Below are 16,105 nucleotides of genomic sequence, written 5' to 3' on the forward strand. Positions count from 1 at the left end.
TGCTCTGGAGCAGGTTTTCATCCAGGATGTCTCTGTACATTGCTGCATTCATCCCCACAGCAAGATGCTGACACCACCACGCTTACTGTAGGGATGGTATTGCCTGGTTTCCTCCAAACATGACGCCTGGCATTCACGCCATAGAGTTCAATCTTTGTCTCATCAGACCAGAGAATTTTGTTTATCATGGTCTGAGAGTCCTTCAGTTGCATTTTGGCAAACTCCAGGTGGGCTGCCATGTGCTTTTTACTAAGGAGTGGCTTTCGTCTGGTCACTCTACCATACTGATCTGATTGGTGTATTGCTGCAGAGATAGTTGTGTTTCTGGAAGGTTTCCTTCTCTCCACAGAGGAATACTGTAGCTCTGACAGAGTGACCATCAGGTTCTTGGTCACCTCCCTGACTTGTGCCCTTCTCCCCCGATCGCTCAGTTTAGACGGCTGGCCAGCTCTAGGAAGAGTCCTGGTGGTTCCGAGCTTCTTCCATTTATGGATGATAGAGGCCATTGTGCTCATTGGGCCCTTTAAAGCAGCAGATATTTTTCTGTACCCTTCCCCTCCTGTCTCGGAGGCATACAGACAATTCCTTTGACTTCATGCTTGGTTTGTGCTCAGACATGTACTGTCAAGTGTGGGACCTTATATAGACAGGTGTGTGCCTTTCCAAATCATGTCCAATCAACTAAATTTACCACAGGTGAACTCCAATAAAGCTGTAGGAACATCTGAAGGGTAATCAGTGGAAACAGGATGCACCTGAGCTCAATTTTGAGCTTTATGGCAAAGGCTGTGAATACTTATGTACATGTGGCATCCTGATCCTGAGGGATACCCCTTTTATGGAAATATAGGAAAGGGTTACAGGCTGTGGCCTAATTGTGTCACTTGTGAACTTGATGAACTGTGACAGTCTGGGATTCTACAATGACAGTCTGGGCGCTAGGCAACCGAGGCTGTGCAGAACGAAAGCAACCTGGAGGGTGTTGAGACCCAGGAGAATCTGTGTGTGCCTGAGAGGAGAGCGGTAAAAAGGAGAGATGATATAAGCTGCAGAGAGGGGATGTGACGTCAGACACCAGAGGAGCCTGCTCAGAGTGAGACTGTACCTGACGGAGCTGAAGCAGTGTCATCCTGGCAGAGAGTATTCTACATGCTGTGGTATAGTGCAGCTCCACAACAGAGAGAAGAGAAGCGGAGCAGTGTGTTCATGCCACTGAGTATCCGAATGATGCTGACCGAAGCAGAGGAGACACGGGCAGCGCGGCGTGTCACCATCTGATAAGCGGTGCTGATGTGAAGCGGTCCCTGCGTAACAGATCATCGCTACATTCGTGGGACACGTGAATCTGGCAAACCTAGACACTGAAGTGTGAGGTACGCAGCACGGCAAACCTAGACACTGAGGTGTGAGGTACACAGCACAGTGCAGTGGGGCAGTAGAAAAGACTGCAGTTCTTGCCTAGCCTGTGGAGCAACGGAAAGCCTGGGATAAAACCTATGACACTGCAGTATAATAAAGTGACTGTGCATGAGTACAAAGCCCCTTGATTAGTCTTTACAGTGGCATAACACAACAATTAAATTACCTGTGCTACGGTGGACCCCAAAATTGGCAGGACACATTTATAGTCAAAGAGACTCTGGTCATTAGTGACTGAAGAATCGCAGTTGTTTAAATCACATTGGTAATACAGTGACAGAACTATACCCCTTCAGAGGGAATTCTACAGAGGCCACACAAACTGAGAATTACATTACGGTCAGTGACATTGTTTGGGCCCACACTGGATACTGCCCATATTATTGCGCTTGGCGACATCTTAAACTGCCACCGTCAGTACTTGAGTGTCATAAAGGAAGCAAGGTCAAGCAACAGACTGAAGCTCTAAAACCCTCTGCACAGGTGCAAGTTACAAAGTGGGGCATACATATACAGTACATATATATATATATATATATATATATATATATATGATTTTATGTGTTGTTCGGGTACCCGATATTAACAGTTATACAGTAATTGAGATTTGATTGAGGTAATTAACTGATGCTGTGTTTAACGATTATTCTTCCTAAGATATTAAACTAATTGAACTGGTGGGTTCGGGGAAAAGTCAGAGAGTTGAACAGGTCTAACCCTAACTCTGCAGAGTATAATTGGCACTTGTATTAAGGCCCAATGGTGAAGCAATTTTATAGTGATCCCTGAGTGATCGTGCTGAGAGTTAATTTGCACGAAATAATAGTTAATCAGTAATAGAAAAGTGATTATCAAATCAGAAAGGAGTGAGTTTTAAGCAGCTTAGTATCAGACAGATCCAGGTTCAAAGGGTTGTCTAAGTTGTAATCAAATGTGTCATATTTTATTATCATTGTGATTGCCTATCTTTGATGAATCATGCACCAAATCCTGCACCAAATAAACGCATGTTATTAGTGAATGTTGTCTCTCATATGTAAGAAAAGGGTCACTCACATTCCCAGACCTCTCTGTGAAGAAAATAGAGGTAACAACACACCATTGTATTTCGGTAAGATTATTGCTACCAAGGGGTTACCTGAGGGTACCACAAGTTGAAATTGGCATCCTACAAACAGGATCATGAACGGGGGAACAGAACATGTCCGTGACAGACCAAAACAAAGAGACGCCGGCAACGCCACAGCCGAGTACGTCGGGAACAAGAACAACCACAGCACCAACAATGGCCAATGTGAATCCTATTACACTCCCATATTACTTTGGAGCACCATGGCTCCCTACATACTGAGGAGATAAGAACAAGGAAGACTCAAGTTCATGGACAGTATTCAAGAACAAGTTACAGTCTATGTATAAGCTCTATCCCCTGGCTAACCAACAACAAGTTGAAATATTGATTGGCCAACTAAAAAACAGCTCTAAGAGAGGTATTATCGTGGCCGGACACCGAGAAACAGATGTAGACCAAATATTCCAGCGTTTAGCGACAATATTCGACACAAGCACGTTGGCAGAATTAAAATCCAACTTCTATGCCAGAAAGCAACGCCCCGGGGAGTCACTACGAGATTTTGCCCTGAGCTTACAAGAGGCGCTGAGAAAAATACAAGAGATGGACCCCTCGGAAGTGAAAGAGAAGGATAAGACGCTGGTCAACCAGTTCATGGAAGGCGCAAGCGGAGAAGGAATCGGCGCCCAACTGCGGTTATTGAGGCTCCAACTCCCTAGAGATTCGTTCCTATATTTCAAGGAGGCTACTATTAAAATGATTGGCCCACCCCGGCCCAATAAAGCTCACTTCCCAGAGATGCCAGGTTACCAAGAGAAGAAGGATGATGAAGACCTCCAAAAGCCGACGCAAGAGGTCTATGAATCAAGACGAGCAGTCGTACAGATGGGACAGAATTCCCAAACCGATTCAGTGAATGACCTGAAAGGTCAAATAGAATTATCCGTAGGAATGGATACCATGAGTCGGGAGCTACAGAGGTTAAAGAGACGGGCACCTCCAGAAAGGAATGAATTGGAGGGCAGGCTGGAGGGAAGGACAAAACGATCGGTGGGAACCCCCTTCAGGAAAAGGTAGAAGAGATACCGACCAATTTGACTCATTATGCCGACCTATATGCCGAAGATGTAACCGAAGTGGCCATGTAGAACGGAATTGCCGGCTGTTGGAGCCGTTAAACGACAACTTCCCAAGGCCAGGGACCACCACTTGGGAAGAACCAACACTGTAGGTCCAACCCCAGAAGATTGGTGTCCCAAATATGTGGGCCGGTTCCCTGTCATCACCCTTTGGATTAATGGAACCCCTGTACTAGCCATGCTCGACACAGGATCACAAGTGACCACCATCCAGGCAGGGGCTTACTACCAGCAGTGGGGCACGACAGACATGATCCCTCCTCTCCCATCATGGCTGCAGCTGATGGCCAGTAACGGGCTTGATATCCAATGCAGAGGCTACTGTGAACTACACGTCAAGATCGGACAAGCCGAGCTGAGTAATCAAGGGTAAGAGGGAGGAATGCTCTGCGCTCCAAGAATCACTATAAATTAATTAATTAATTAATTAATTAATTAATTTTTTAAGTGCAGTCTAGCAAGGAGAATAATTGACTCAATGAAATTCAATTAAAAAAAAAAAGGTTGTTTTATCAATGTTAATGTTTGAAAAAGACACACAAATAAACAAGCAGCTAATACATATGTAGCAGATTAAAATAAACAGAGGTTGCAACTTCTTAAATGCACAATAGATAGTAATAATGTAACTATCTCTCAGAACATGCTAGTTAAGACAACATGTAATGGAACTGAGTTAAAAATTTCAAACAGGGAAAAAGCTCTCTCTAAATTGAATAATTGTTAGTTTTAACACTGGCGTCCCAGTGTGATATTATGAATAATTTCCACAGATAGCTCCACAGTTATTCAGTGATCGCAAAAACGCGCTATAGCGCGTATTTTACCCGATTTTGAGGGAAGGTGACTCACTTTTCTGAAATGGGCGAGTACCCGGGGACGCGCTCTGCTGCAGCAGCCAATCACTTCCTGTTAAGTCAGTGATTGATGCCTGTGACGGGAGAAGGTGAGCACCGCGGAGGCGCCGATTCATCACAGACTTGCTGTTGCCTGAACCCTCCGCTCCGGCGCCCGTGCTCATGGACTGAGCGCACCGCTTCACTGCAGGTCAGTTTCCCCGCCGCTCCTGACAGCCGCTCTGAGCGCCGGCCAGCGTGTGTGTGTGCGGTGTACATCTCCCGCCATCCCGGTCTCCGCGCTGCTGTAAACGGACTTCTGGCTGCCGGCTCTCGCCGTGCCTGCCATGTGGGCTCTGCCAGCGAGGAGGTGCTTGCACTGTTGCAGGGGGCCAGTTAGTGTGTGTGTGCCTGGGGTACAAGGGGAGATGGTCAATCACTGCTTGTGTGTCCGAGTTGTCTGGGAGGGGGGGGGGGGGTGCAATTGCTGGGGGTGTGCACGGGGTATAAGGAGAGAAGGTTAAATTACTGCTTGTGTGTCCTGGTTGTATGGGGGTTGGGGGGCAAATGGGTGTGTGCACGGGGTATAAAAGGGGGGTGGATTATGAGGTGGGCAGATGTGTGTGTGTGTGTGTGTGTGTGTGTGTGTGCGCGCGCCTGGAGTATGAGGTGGTCAGCTGCTGAGTGTGTGTGTGCGTCCGGGGTATAAGGTGGGCAGATGCTGTGTGTGTGTGTGTGTGTGTGCGCGTCCGGGGTATAAGGTGGGCAGATGCTGTGTGTGTGTGTGTGCGCGCACGTCCGGGGTATAAGGTGGGCAGATGCTGTGTGTGTGTGTGTGTGTGTGTGTGCGTCCGGGGTATAAGGTGGGCAGATGCTGTGTGTGTGTGTGCGTCCAGAGTATAATGTGGGCAGATGCTGTATGTGTGTGTGTGTGCGTGCGTCCGGAGTATAAGGTGGGCAGATGCTGTGTGTGTGTGTGTGTGTGTGTGTGTGTATGTGCGTCCGGGGTATAAGGTGGGCAGATGCTGTGTGTGTGTGTGTGTGTGCGTCCGGGGTATAAGGTGGGCAGATGCTGTGTGTGCGTCCGGGGTAAAAGGTGGGCAGATGGTGTGTGTGTGTGTGTGTGTGTGTGTGTGTCCGGAGTATAAGGTGGACAGATGCTGTGTGTGTGTGTGCGTCCGGGGTATAAGGTGGGCAGATGCTGTGTGTGCGTCCGGGGTAAAAGGTGGGCAGATGGTGTGTGTGTGTGTGTGTGTGTGTGTGTGTCCGGAGTATAAGGTGGACAGATGCTGTGTGTGTGTGTGCGTCCGGGGTATAAGGTGGGCAGATGCTGTGTGTGCGTCCGGGGTAAAAGGTGGGCAGATGGTGTGTGTGTGTGTGTGTGTGTCGGGAGTATAAGGTGGACAGATGCTGTGTGTGTGTGTGTGCGTCCGGGGTATAAGGTGGGCAGATGCTGTGTGTGTGTGTGTGTGTGTGTGTGTGTGCGCGTCCGGGGTATAAGGTGGGCAGATGCTGTGTGTGTGTGTGCGTCCAGAGTATAAGGTGGGCAGATGCTGTGTGTGTGTGTGTGTGTGTGTGTGTGTGTGTGTGTGTGTGTGCGTCTGGAGTATAAGGTGGGCAGATGCTGTGTGTGTGTGTGTGCGTCCGGGGTATAAGGTGGGCAGATGCTGTGTGTGTGCGTCCGGGGTATAAGGTGGGCAGATGGTGTGTGTGTGTGTGTGTGTGTGTGTGTGTGTGCGCGTCTGGAGTATAAGGTGGGCAGATGCTGTGTGTGTGTGTGTGTGTGTGTGTGCGTCCGGAGTATAAGGTGGGCAGATGCGGTGTGTGTGTGTGTGTGCGCGTCCGTGTGCGTCCGGGGTAAAAGGTGGGCAGATGATGTGTGTGCGTCCGGGGTAAAAGGTGGGCAGATGGTGTGTGTGCGTGCGTCCGGAGTATAAGGTGGGCAGATGCTGTGTGTGTGTGTGCGTCCGGAGTATAAGGTGGGCAGATGCTGTGTGTGTGTGCGTCCGGGGTATAAGGTGGGCAGATGCTGTGTGTGTGCGTCCGGGGTATAAGGTGGGCAGATGCTGTGTGTGTGTGCGTCCGGGGTATAAGGTGGGCAGATGCTGTGTGTGTGTGTGTGTGTGTGTGTGTGTGTGCGTGCGCGTCCGGGGTATAAGGTGGGCAGATGCTGTGTGTGTGTGTGTGTGCGTCCAGAGTATAAGGTGGGCAGATGCTGTGTGTGTGTGTGTGTGTGTGTGCGCGCGTCTGGAGTATAAGGTGGGCAGATGCTGTGTGTGTGTGCGTCCGGGGTATAAGGTGGGCAGATGCTGTGTGTGTGTGTGTGCGTCCGGAGTATAAGGTGGGCAGATGCTGTGTGTGTGTGTGTGTGTGTGTGTGTGTGTGTGTGTGTGCGTCCGGGGTATAAGGTGGGTAGATGCTGTGTGTGGTGTGTGTGTGTGTGTTTGTGTGTGCGCGCGCGCGTCCGGAGTATAAGGTGGGCAGATGCTGTGTGTGTGCGTCCGGGGTATAAGGTGGGCAGATGCTGTGTGTGCGTCCGGGGTATAAGGTGGACAGATGCTGTGTGTGTGTGTGTGTAGTGGGTAGCTGCTGTGTGTGTGCCCGGGGTATGATGCAATGTGTCTCGGCGCTCTACCTGGTGCAATGTGTCTCGGCGCTCTACCTGGTGCAATGTGTCTCGGCGCTCTACCTGGTGCAATGTGTCTCAGCGCTCTACCTGGTGCAATGTGTCTCGGCGCTCTACCTGGCGCAATGTGTATAACTTGCTCTGCCTGGCGCAATGTGTATAACGTGCTCTGCCTGGCACAATGTGTGTAACGTGCTCTGCCTGGCACAATGTGTGTAACGTGCTCTGCCTGGCACAATGTGTGTAACGTGCTCTGCCTGGCGCATTGTGTATAACGTGCTCTGCCTGGCGCAATGTGTGTAACGTGCTCTGCCTGGCGCAATGTGTAACGTGCTCTACCTGGCGCAATGTGTGTAACGAGCTCTACCTGGTACAGTGTGTGTAACGTGCTCTACCTGGTGCAGTGTGTGTAATGTGCTCTAACTGGTGCAGTGTGTGTAACGTGCTCTACCTGGTGCATTGTGTATAACGTGCTCTACCGGTCGCATTGTGTATAACGTGCTCTACCTGGTGCAATGTTTATATTTGATTTACTTGGTGCAATGTGTCTTAAGTGTTCTACCTGGTGCAATGTTTATATGTGCTCTACCTGGTGCAATGTATATGACGTGCTCTACCTGGCAGGGGCGGAAGTCCGGGAGGCAGCGGAGTCGGCTGCCGCCGGGCTCCTGACCTGCAGAGGGCGCCTCGCAGTGGCGCCACTGACTTTACACAGATTGACATGCGGACGAGCGTCCGCATGTCAATCTGCGGTCTCCCTCCCTGCTGTGTTGGAGGGACACGGAGCGCATAGAGCGTCTCTCCTGTGTCCCTTCCTGGCTCTCTCCCCCGGCGGTCTAATACAGGAAGTGCCGTTCGTGAGCTCTGATTGGCTCACGAACCGGCACTTCCTGTATTAGACCAGCCGGGGGAGAGAGCCAGGGAGGGACACAGGAGAAACGCTCTATGCACTCCATGTCCCTTCAACACAAGGGGGGGGGGCAGGCACTGGGGGCATATACCTGGCACTGGGGGGCATATACCTGGCACGAGGGGGGGGGGGGGGAAAGACCTGGCACTGGGGGGCATATACCTGGCACTGGGGGACATATACATAGCACTGTGGGGGAAGACCTGGCACTGGGGGGCATATACCTGGCACTGGGGGGTATATACCTGGCACGAGGGGGGGGGAGACCTGGCACTGGGGGGCATATACCTGGCACTGGGGGGCATATACCTGGCACTGGGGGGCATATACATGGCACTGTGGGGGAAGACCTGGCACTGGGGGGCATATACCTGGCACTGGGGGGCATATACCTGGCACTGGGACGGGGGGCATATGTGGCACTGGGGAGAGGGATATATTTGGCACTGGGGGCATATACCTGGCACTGTGGGGGAAGATCTGGCACTGGGGGCATATACCTGGCCCTGTGGGGGAATATCTGGCACTGGGGGCATATACCTGGCACTGGGTGCATATACCTGGCCCTGTGGGGGAATATCTGGCACTGGGGGCATATACCTGGCACTGTGGGGGAATATCTGGCACTGGGGGCATACACCTGGCACTGTGGGGGAAGATCTGGCACTGGGGGCATATACCTGGCCCTGTGGGGGAATATCTGGCCCTGTGGGGGCATATGCCTGGCACTGTGGAGGAATATCAGGCACTGGGGGCATATAGCTGGCACTGTGGGGGAGTAGGCACTGAGGGGGCATATGTGGCACTGTGGTGGAATATTTGGCACTGGGGGGAGCAGGCACTGAGGGGGCATATGTGGCACTGGGGGGGGGGGGTATATTTGGCACTGGGGGCATGTACCTGGCACTGGAGGCATATACCTGACACTGTGGGGGAATATCTGGCACTGGGGGCATATGTGGCACTGGAAGCACGGCCCTAGCAACAAGCACTACCCCCTAGCAACGAGCATGACACCCAGTGCATGAACCCCCTGGCAACGAGCATGACACCCTGAGCATGAAAACCCCTGGCACCGTGCATGGAACCAAGAGCATGAACCCGCTGGCAACGAACATGACACCCAGTGCATGAAACCCCTGGCAACGAGCATGACACCCTGAGCATGAAAACCCCTGGCACCGTGCATGGAACCAAGAGCATGAAACCCCTGGCAACGAGCAGGTAATTTAAAAGTAATTAGAAGCCTTACTGTAGAACTTAATGTGTAATGGGCATTACAGTGTGTGGCATAATGTATCACGGACATTGCGGTGTGTGTCATAATGTGTCGGGCATTACGGTGTATGGTATACTATATCGCGGGCATTGTGATATGTGGTATAATGTCTCAGGCTCATTGTGGTGTGTGTTATACTGTGTCAAAGACATTGTATGTGCTATAATGTATCAAGGGCATTGCAGTGTGTAGCATAATGTATAATGGGCATTGTGATTCCTGTCATAATGTGTCACAGGCATTACGGTGTGTGGTATAATGTATCAGGGGCATTGCAGTGTGTAGCATAATGTATAACGGGCATTGCGATTCCTGTCATAATGTGTCGGGGGCATTACGGTGTGTGGCATAATGTGTCGGGGGCATTACGGTGTGTGGCATAATGTGTCGTGGGCATTATGGTGTGTGCATATTGTGTCATGTGCATTATTGTGTGTGGCATAATGTCTAAGGGCCACTGCAGTATGTGGCATAATGTATACTGGGCATTACTATAAGGAGGAAAAATTACAAATAATGTAAGGGGCATGAATCAGGATTATTTTTCTTTCCCGTCTGGGCGTGCAGGTTGGAAAACTGGGGTATAACGCAGTCTTTTCCTGCAATGTCACGCCCCTTTATGGTAAGCCACGCCCATCCCAACGAAGCCACACACTCTATACTGCCAATTATGGAGGGGGGGGGGCAAATAATTTTTTGGCTTGGGGGAGAAAAATTTCTAGTTACGTCACTGAACTGACTCATTCCTGTAAGCCGCCACCACAGCGCAAATCCCAGGAGAGTACGCTGGTGCGCGCCTGCTGTGGGAGGTAGAAGAGGAGCTGCTGCTACCGTTGCCCCGCTGCTGTGGGGAAGGGGGGGACGGGATTGATGGACACACGTGCGAGGCGGTGTTTAAGAGCTGGTACCACGCTTGCCTTGGATTCCACTTCCTAATTGCGCTCTGCCTCCGGTAATTGGGGAGGAGAGAAGAGCCTTCTTTCACTACACAAGGTATCCATCTATGCTCCCTTTCTCCCTGTATAAGTGCACTGCCAGTATACTGTATGTATGTTTGTATATATAGATAGAGGTAGGGGTCTGGCACAGCCACATAATAGACTAATACATTGGGTGCCCTCACAGCAAAGTAGTTTAGCAAAATAGAGGTGGTGTGGCACTCCAATGATTGCACACTGACACCAATTGAAGTAGTGCAACGTTTCAATGCCCGTTTAATGAATCTGCATTTTTGTCATATATACAATGACCCCCATTCTGCCTCATCCCGTCCTCCAGACCTCTGTTACTCCATCTGCCCCCCCCCCCCCCCATTTGCCAAGTCCTTCTGCCCGCCCGCGACCATCCCTCCCCATCTTCCTCCCATAATTAATTGTCCTCCCGCAGGGAATACATATGTTTTACCGACAGACGGGATGCCGTCTGTCAGCATCCTGACAGCAGCATCCCGTCCGTCAGAATGCTGGCAAGGGGCGTGCGCAATGAAGGCCCTTGCTTGTTGCGCTCGCAACTCAGTGGTCTCGGTGGTTCCCATCCCACTCTATTGGTGTTGTGGACACCCACGAATGGGAATAAAACCTGTGAGACGGTATTCTGGTGTCGGTATCCTGACCGCTAGGAATCCCGACAGCCAGCAAAATGATTGCCTCCCCTCCCGCAGTATCGGTCACATAATAGACTCACTTTCAGCTCCAGGCCCATGTGGACCCTAAACTGGCACTGGTCTGCTGGGATGTATCATTAGCACAAGGTTAAAAATGCAGCCAAACCTCCAAAAATGCAGTTTTCATAGGTTTGGCGGCTTACTACTTATCCACCAAGCCTAGACCCCAGGGCTTGGATGCGGTGGGCAACACCATCTTTAGATGGGCTTCTATCACATTTCCCATTGGACCCCTCCCAGCACCCCCCAGTGGGGCGCATCAGCCCACGCATGCACAGATAGGACTCCGGATCATACACCGGGAAGTTCTACTGTATCATGGCAAAGAATAGCTCTCACCGCAAGAGCTGTCCTTTGGAAATTTCTTCATGCATACGCCATTATGCTTGCAAAGAATGGCAGGATATATATATATATATATATAAAAATATATATATAGCCTGCAGGATCAATATTGGTGTGGTGTGTGTGTATGTATGTATATATATATATATATATATATATATATATATATATATATATATATATATATATATATATATATATATAATTTTATTTTTTTGCCTCTATATAGGGGGGCACCTGTATTTATATTGCCTCCGGGCGTCTAGGACGAACTTACGCCACTGCTACCTGGTGCAATGTATATAACGTGCTCTACTGGGTGCAATGTGTATAATAATGCGCTCTAACGTGCACAATGTGTATAAAGTGCTCTACCTGGCGTAATGTGTATAACGGGCTCTGCCTGGCGCAATGTGTATAAAGGGCTCTACCTGGTGCAATGTGTATAATGTGCTCTACTTGGAGCAAAGTGTATAGCGAGCTGTACCTGGTGCAATATGTATAACGTGCTCTACCTGGCGCAGTGTGTATAGGAGGTTCTACCTGGTGCAATCTGTATAAGCGGCACTACTGTGTGATGTAATGTTAATTGGCACTATTATGTGGTCACGCCCCTTCCCCATGAAGCCACTGCCTCTACTTTACGATCTGGTAAGGTGGAACACCAATTCACTTTCTACCTAAGGGCACCAAAATGTCTAGATACAGCTCTGGTGCAGGGTGTCCTGCATGCTACACAGCCCAGCAGCACTATCACCCCATCCCTCCACCTTGCAACACTTTTGTAGTGTCCAAATAAGATTAAGATTAATAAGAACCTTCATTTCGATGGGACCCAGAAAAGGACCGGTAGGACCCCAATTTTTGAAAGTGAGGGGTCCCTGGGACCCACTTTTTTTTGGTATTAGCGCGATCACTGTTATTAATATGTTATTTGAGGCATGCAAACAGTAATAGTTACCCCCGTGCTGGTTTCTGAATTTTGCTACAGGGTCCTGTGTGCAACTGCTCGTGATGAAGGGTAGTGATTTGATTTTTGCCTCTATAACAAATGCAAACCAGACCCGCTGGTGATCTAGAATCTCTGTTAAAAAAGCCGTCAGTGATTTGCAAGGTAATGCTGTATTCAAAGCCTCGCTGCGGAGGACGTCATCAGCTTGGCTGGCGGCAGCGGTAAGTAACAATGAAGCAGCAATCGGCGCTGTATCAGCCACACAGCGGAGGTCTGTAGACGTCTGGCTAACGGCAGCGGTGTCCAGGAACAACTGTGCTGCAAGTGGCTGTAATACTTGTACCTCACAGCGGAGGTTTGGCTGAAAGAAGCTGGTCGGCTGCAGTATGTATAAACAGCGGAGTGCGGGAACCGTGAGGATAGAGAGCTGATCCGTGCTGCAACAATGTCCACTGAAATGAACTCAAATGTGAAAGGGGCGTCAACGCGTTTCGTCTCCTAGCAACCGGAGACTTCCTCAAGACGAATACCTTCCTGTTGAGAGCTGTGTCATTTATACCTAACTGATTACTCAAATAAAATCTGGTGTGTCAATTAGTATTCAGAGAAACATTTAATAGTATTAGTGATCATACGGCTTAAAATAGACGTATTTAAGGTCAATATTCCTTATCTGTAACGAATAGATAGTTAGAGAAACATTGAGTCAATGATATTATATCTTCAAATCATGAAATAAAGAGATAATTCATGTTTTTAGACTGATTTAACTTTAATTGAAGCAATAAAGAAGAAACAGAAAGAAGAGGGTACTAAGACCTTAACCCTCTCTAAACCAGAGATAGAAATAATTCAGGGATAGTGGAAATAATCTAAGTTAATTATACCACATAGGATCTCAGTTTGTCCTAACACTCAGTGTTTGTAATTAACAAATTTTCTTACATCTATTTCTGCTCGATATAGTTCAATTAATCACACTATCTTTTACTAATAAAAACTTTTTTCCTGTATTTGAAACATATCTAGACGCTAATTACTCAAACAAGATCGATGAAGGTGCAACAGCAAAATAAATAGAGATAATAAAAAATCATAAAAACAAATTTTTTGTTATAAAAAATAAATAATAAAAATAATGAAAATAATGAAAATAAATCCCTAAACAAAGGTATACACACAAATGCATACACATGAGTTTATGCACATGCATATGTGTGTACAATCTATCTAAACAATATTAGTCAAAGAATAAATAAAGTAAAATGAAAATAAAAAGTTAAGTATGAAAATACAAAATTAAGATTAGAAAAGACATTGTAGATGTAAGTTATTATTACTATAAAGCTTAGGGAAAATCTATACTGTATATTCGCATCATGTAATTAATAAAGGGCAAAATGTATTTATTTAATTTGTATTTCAGCCTAGCCAGCTGTTTTTGCTCAGCAGCTCCATTTCTAATTGTTATTTTTTAAAAAGCCAATATCTGGTAATTTTATCAATTTATATAGCGCCAGGTTCACACAGTTTGAGATCATTCTCTAACTGTATTTGCACATTTTCACGTTGAGTAATCAAGGGTGCCTGATCACTGATGTGGATGATCCAACTATTCCTCCTATCACTGTATGGATGAATATACTTCAAAGTTGCCCAGCCGAGCTAATCTCAGCCTTAAAGACAGAACTTACCTCAGCACCACCCGATACACAGAGGGCCCTCAGCGTGACGATAAGAACCCTACAGGGACAGCAGCGGTTCATTAAACACGATGGAGAAGTGAGTAAGGTGAGGGTTGCCAGCAACAGACCCCTGACGCTCCAGCCAAATACAGAAACTGTGGTGTGGGGGAAGGCCAAATGCGGCCCAGAAGGGAGGACCTATGATGCGGTAGTGGAAGCATGTCTGACCACCATAAGAAACGATATCGCAATTGCACGGGCCGTGGTTACAATGACAGGAGGAAGGGTGCCAGTAAGGATCATCAACCCCAATGATTATCCGATCCAACTCTATTGCCGCCAAATCATGGCGAGCCTATCTTGGGTGACTTTCCAGGACGTGGTAGAAGTATCCACGGTGACCGCCCAAACCCTCACGCAAGGGGCAGAGCCTGCTGAGGAGAAGACTGAATGGTGGCGCGAAATTCACATAGGAGACGAGAATACGTCAGTGAAACCGCGGGAAGGGGTACTACACGTGATCCGAGAGAATCCTTGAAGTTTCAGCCAACACCCTGCCGATTTCGTGAAAGTCTGTGACATCCAGCACGATATTCCCACTGGAGAAGCACCTCCTATTAAAGTACACCACCAGCCTTTGCCCCCCGCACTATATAAACCTGTGCGCAAGATGCTGGAAGAGATAAAATCCTCTGGGGTGATTAGCGAAAGTCACAGCCCTTGGGCGGCGCCTGTACACCGGTGCGAGCAATTGTGGTCTGGGAGCTGTACTGTCACAAGAACAGCAGGGACAAGAACGTGTCATTGTCTACGCAATCAGGAGTCTCAGTAGAAATGATCACAATGATGCCAACTACAGCGCATTCCAACTGGAGTTCTTGGCGCTGGTATGGGCCATAACTGAAAAATTCAAAGATATCTGTTAGCAACACCATTCATAGTCTTCACCAATAATAACCCTCTGTCCCACCTGAATACGACTAATCTTGGTGCATTGGAACAGCGGTGGTATTCTAGACTGGTGAACTACAATTTCACGATCAAATATCGGAGTGGCAAGGCCAATGCTAACGCCGACGCGCTATCCAGGCTACCATCGGTAACGGTGCCAGAAGTGGATGAAGATGAGTGGGAGAAGGTGGAGATCCCTCGGTTCCAAGCCGCAATGAACTGTCGGAAAAAGGTCCCCATCCATGTCCTGTCCCAGACAGCAGGAAGTGATCAACAACCGCCTCCTGATAGCACCGATTGGGTGCAAGTACAGAGCTCTAGCCCTGTTCTGGAAAAGTTGAAAACCTTATTGATCTCAAGAAGGCTGTTGGCAAAACAAGAACGGCAGACATTAGATCCAGAACTGATAAAGCTGTGGAGACAGAGAGAATGACTACGAATCCGAAAAGGGTTGCTGGTTCGCCGTGGGGTCAATCCCAAGACTCACCTGGCAGTAACGCAGATTGTGCTGACCAGACGGGATAGTGACAGAGTGCTGGAAGCCTATCACGATCAGTCTGGGCATTTTGGCCTACAAAAGCTACAGTAGAAGCCACACTGAGACGGCAATTCTATTGGGTGAACATGAGAGAGGATATTGAAGAGTGGAATTTGAATTGTCCAAATTGTTCGATGAAGAAGAAACCCCCTGCAGATCAGCGAGCAGTGCTGCATCCCATAGTGACCCATCATCCATTCGAGCTGGTGGCAATTGATCATGTTAAACTGGAACCTAGCAGGAATGGCTATCAGTATGCCCTTACCATCATTGGCCACTACTCCAAATTCGTTGTTGCCCTTCCAGTTAAGGACTTGACTGCATCTACGACGGCAGAATTATTGTAGAGGGCCTTTGTGAGACCATATGGCTACCCCGAAAAGATATTAAGTGACCAGGGATCTACCTTCGAGTCCCGCTTGTTCCAGGAGTTGTGTGACCTCTATGGGTGTCGGAAATTGCACACGACAATGTATCACCCCCAAAGCAACAGAGTGTGCGAACGTATGAACCAATAACTCATCAACATGCTCCGGTTAATGGGGGTCATTCCGAGTTGATCGCTAGATAAAAATGTTCGCAGCGCAGCGGTTAAGTGAAAAAGCGGCACTTCTGCGCATGCGTATGCGGCGCAGTGCGCACGCGCAACATACTTTCACAATGGGCAATGTATTTTTACACAAGGTCTAG

General features: G+C 48.6%; 1 protein-coding gene across 5 annotated transcripts in view; it reads left to right on the forward strand.

The window, feature by feature from the left end:
* The window catches only part of CCDC152 (coiled-coil domain containing 152), a 273,215-nt gene that overhangs the window by 46,881 nt on the left and 210,229 nt on the right, over window positions 1-16,105 (forward strand). Inside the window, exon 1 of one of the 5 annotated variants that reach the window (XM_063961598.1) lies at window positions 4,528-4,677. The exons of the other annotated variants lie outside the window; for them this stretch is intronic. Within the exon in view, the coding sequence (XP_063817668.1) occupies window positions 4,558-4,677 (120 nt within the window). The 5' untranslated portion in view covers window positions 4,528-4,557. Of the gene's footprint in view, window positions 1-4,527; window positions 4,678-16,105 lie in introns of those variants that run through there. 5 annotated transcript variants of the gene reach the window in all.

The sequence above is a fragment of the Pseudophryne corroboree genome, chromosome 1 (assembly GCF_028390025.1).
Source record: "Pseudophryne corroboree isolate aPseCor3 chromosome 1, aPseCor3.hap2, whole genome shotgun sequence".
Lineage (NCBI taxonomy): Eukaryota > Metazoa > Chordata > Amphibia > Anura > Myobatrachidae > Pseudophryne > Pseudophryne corroboree.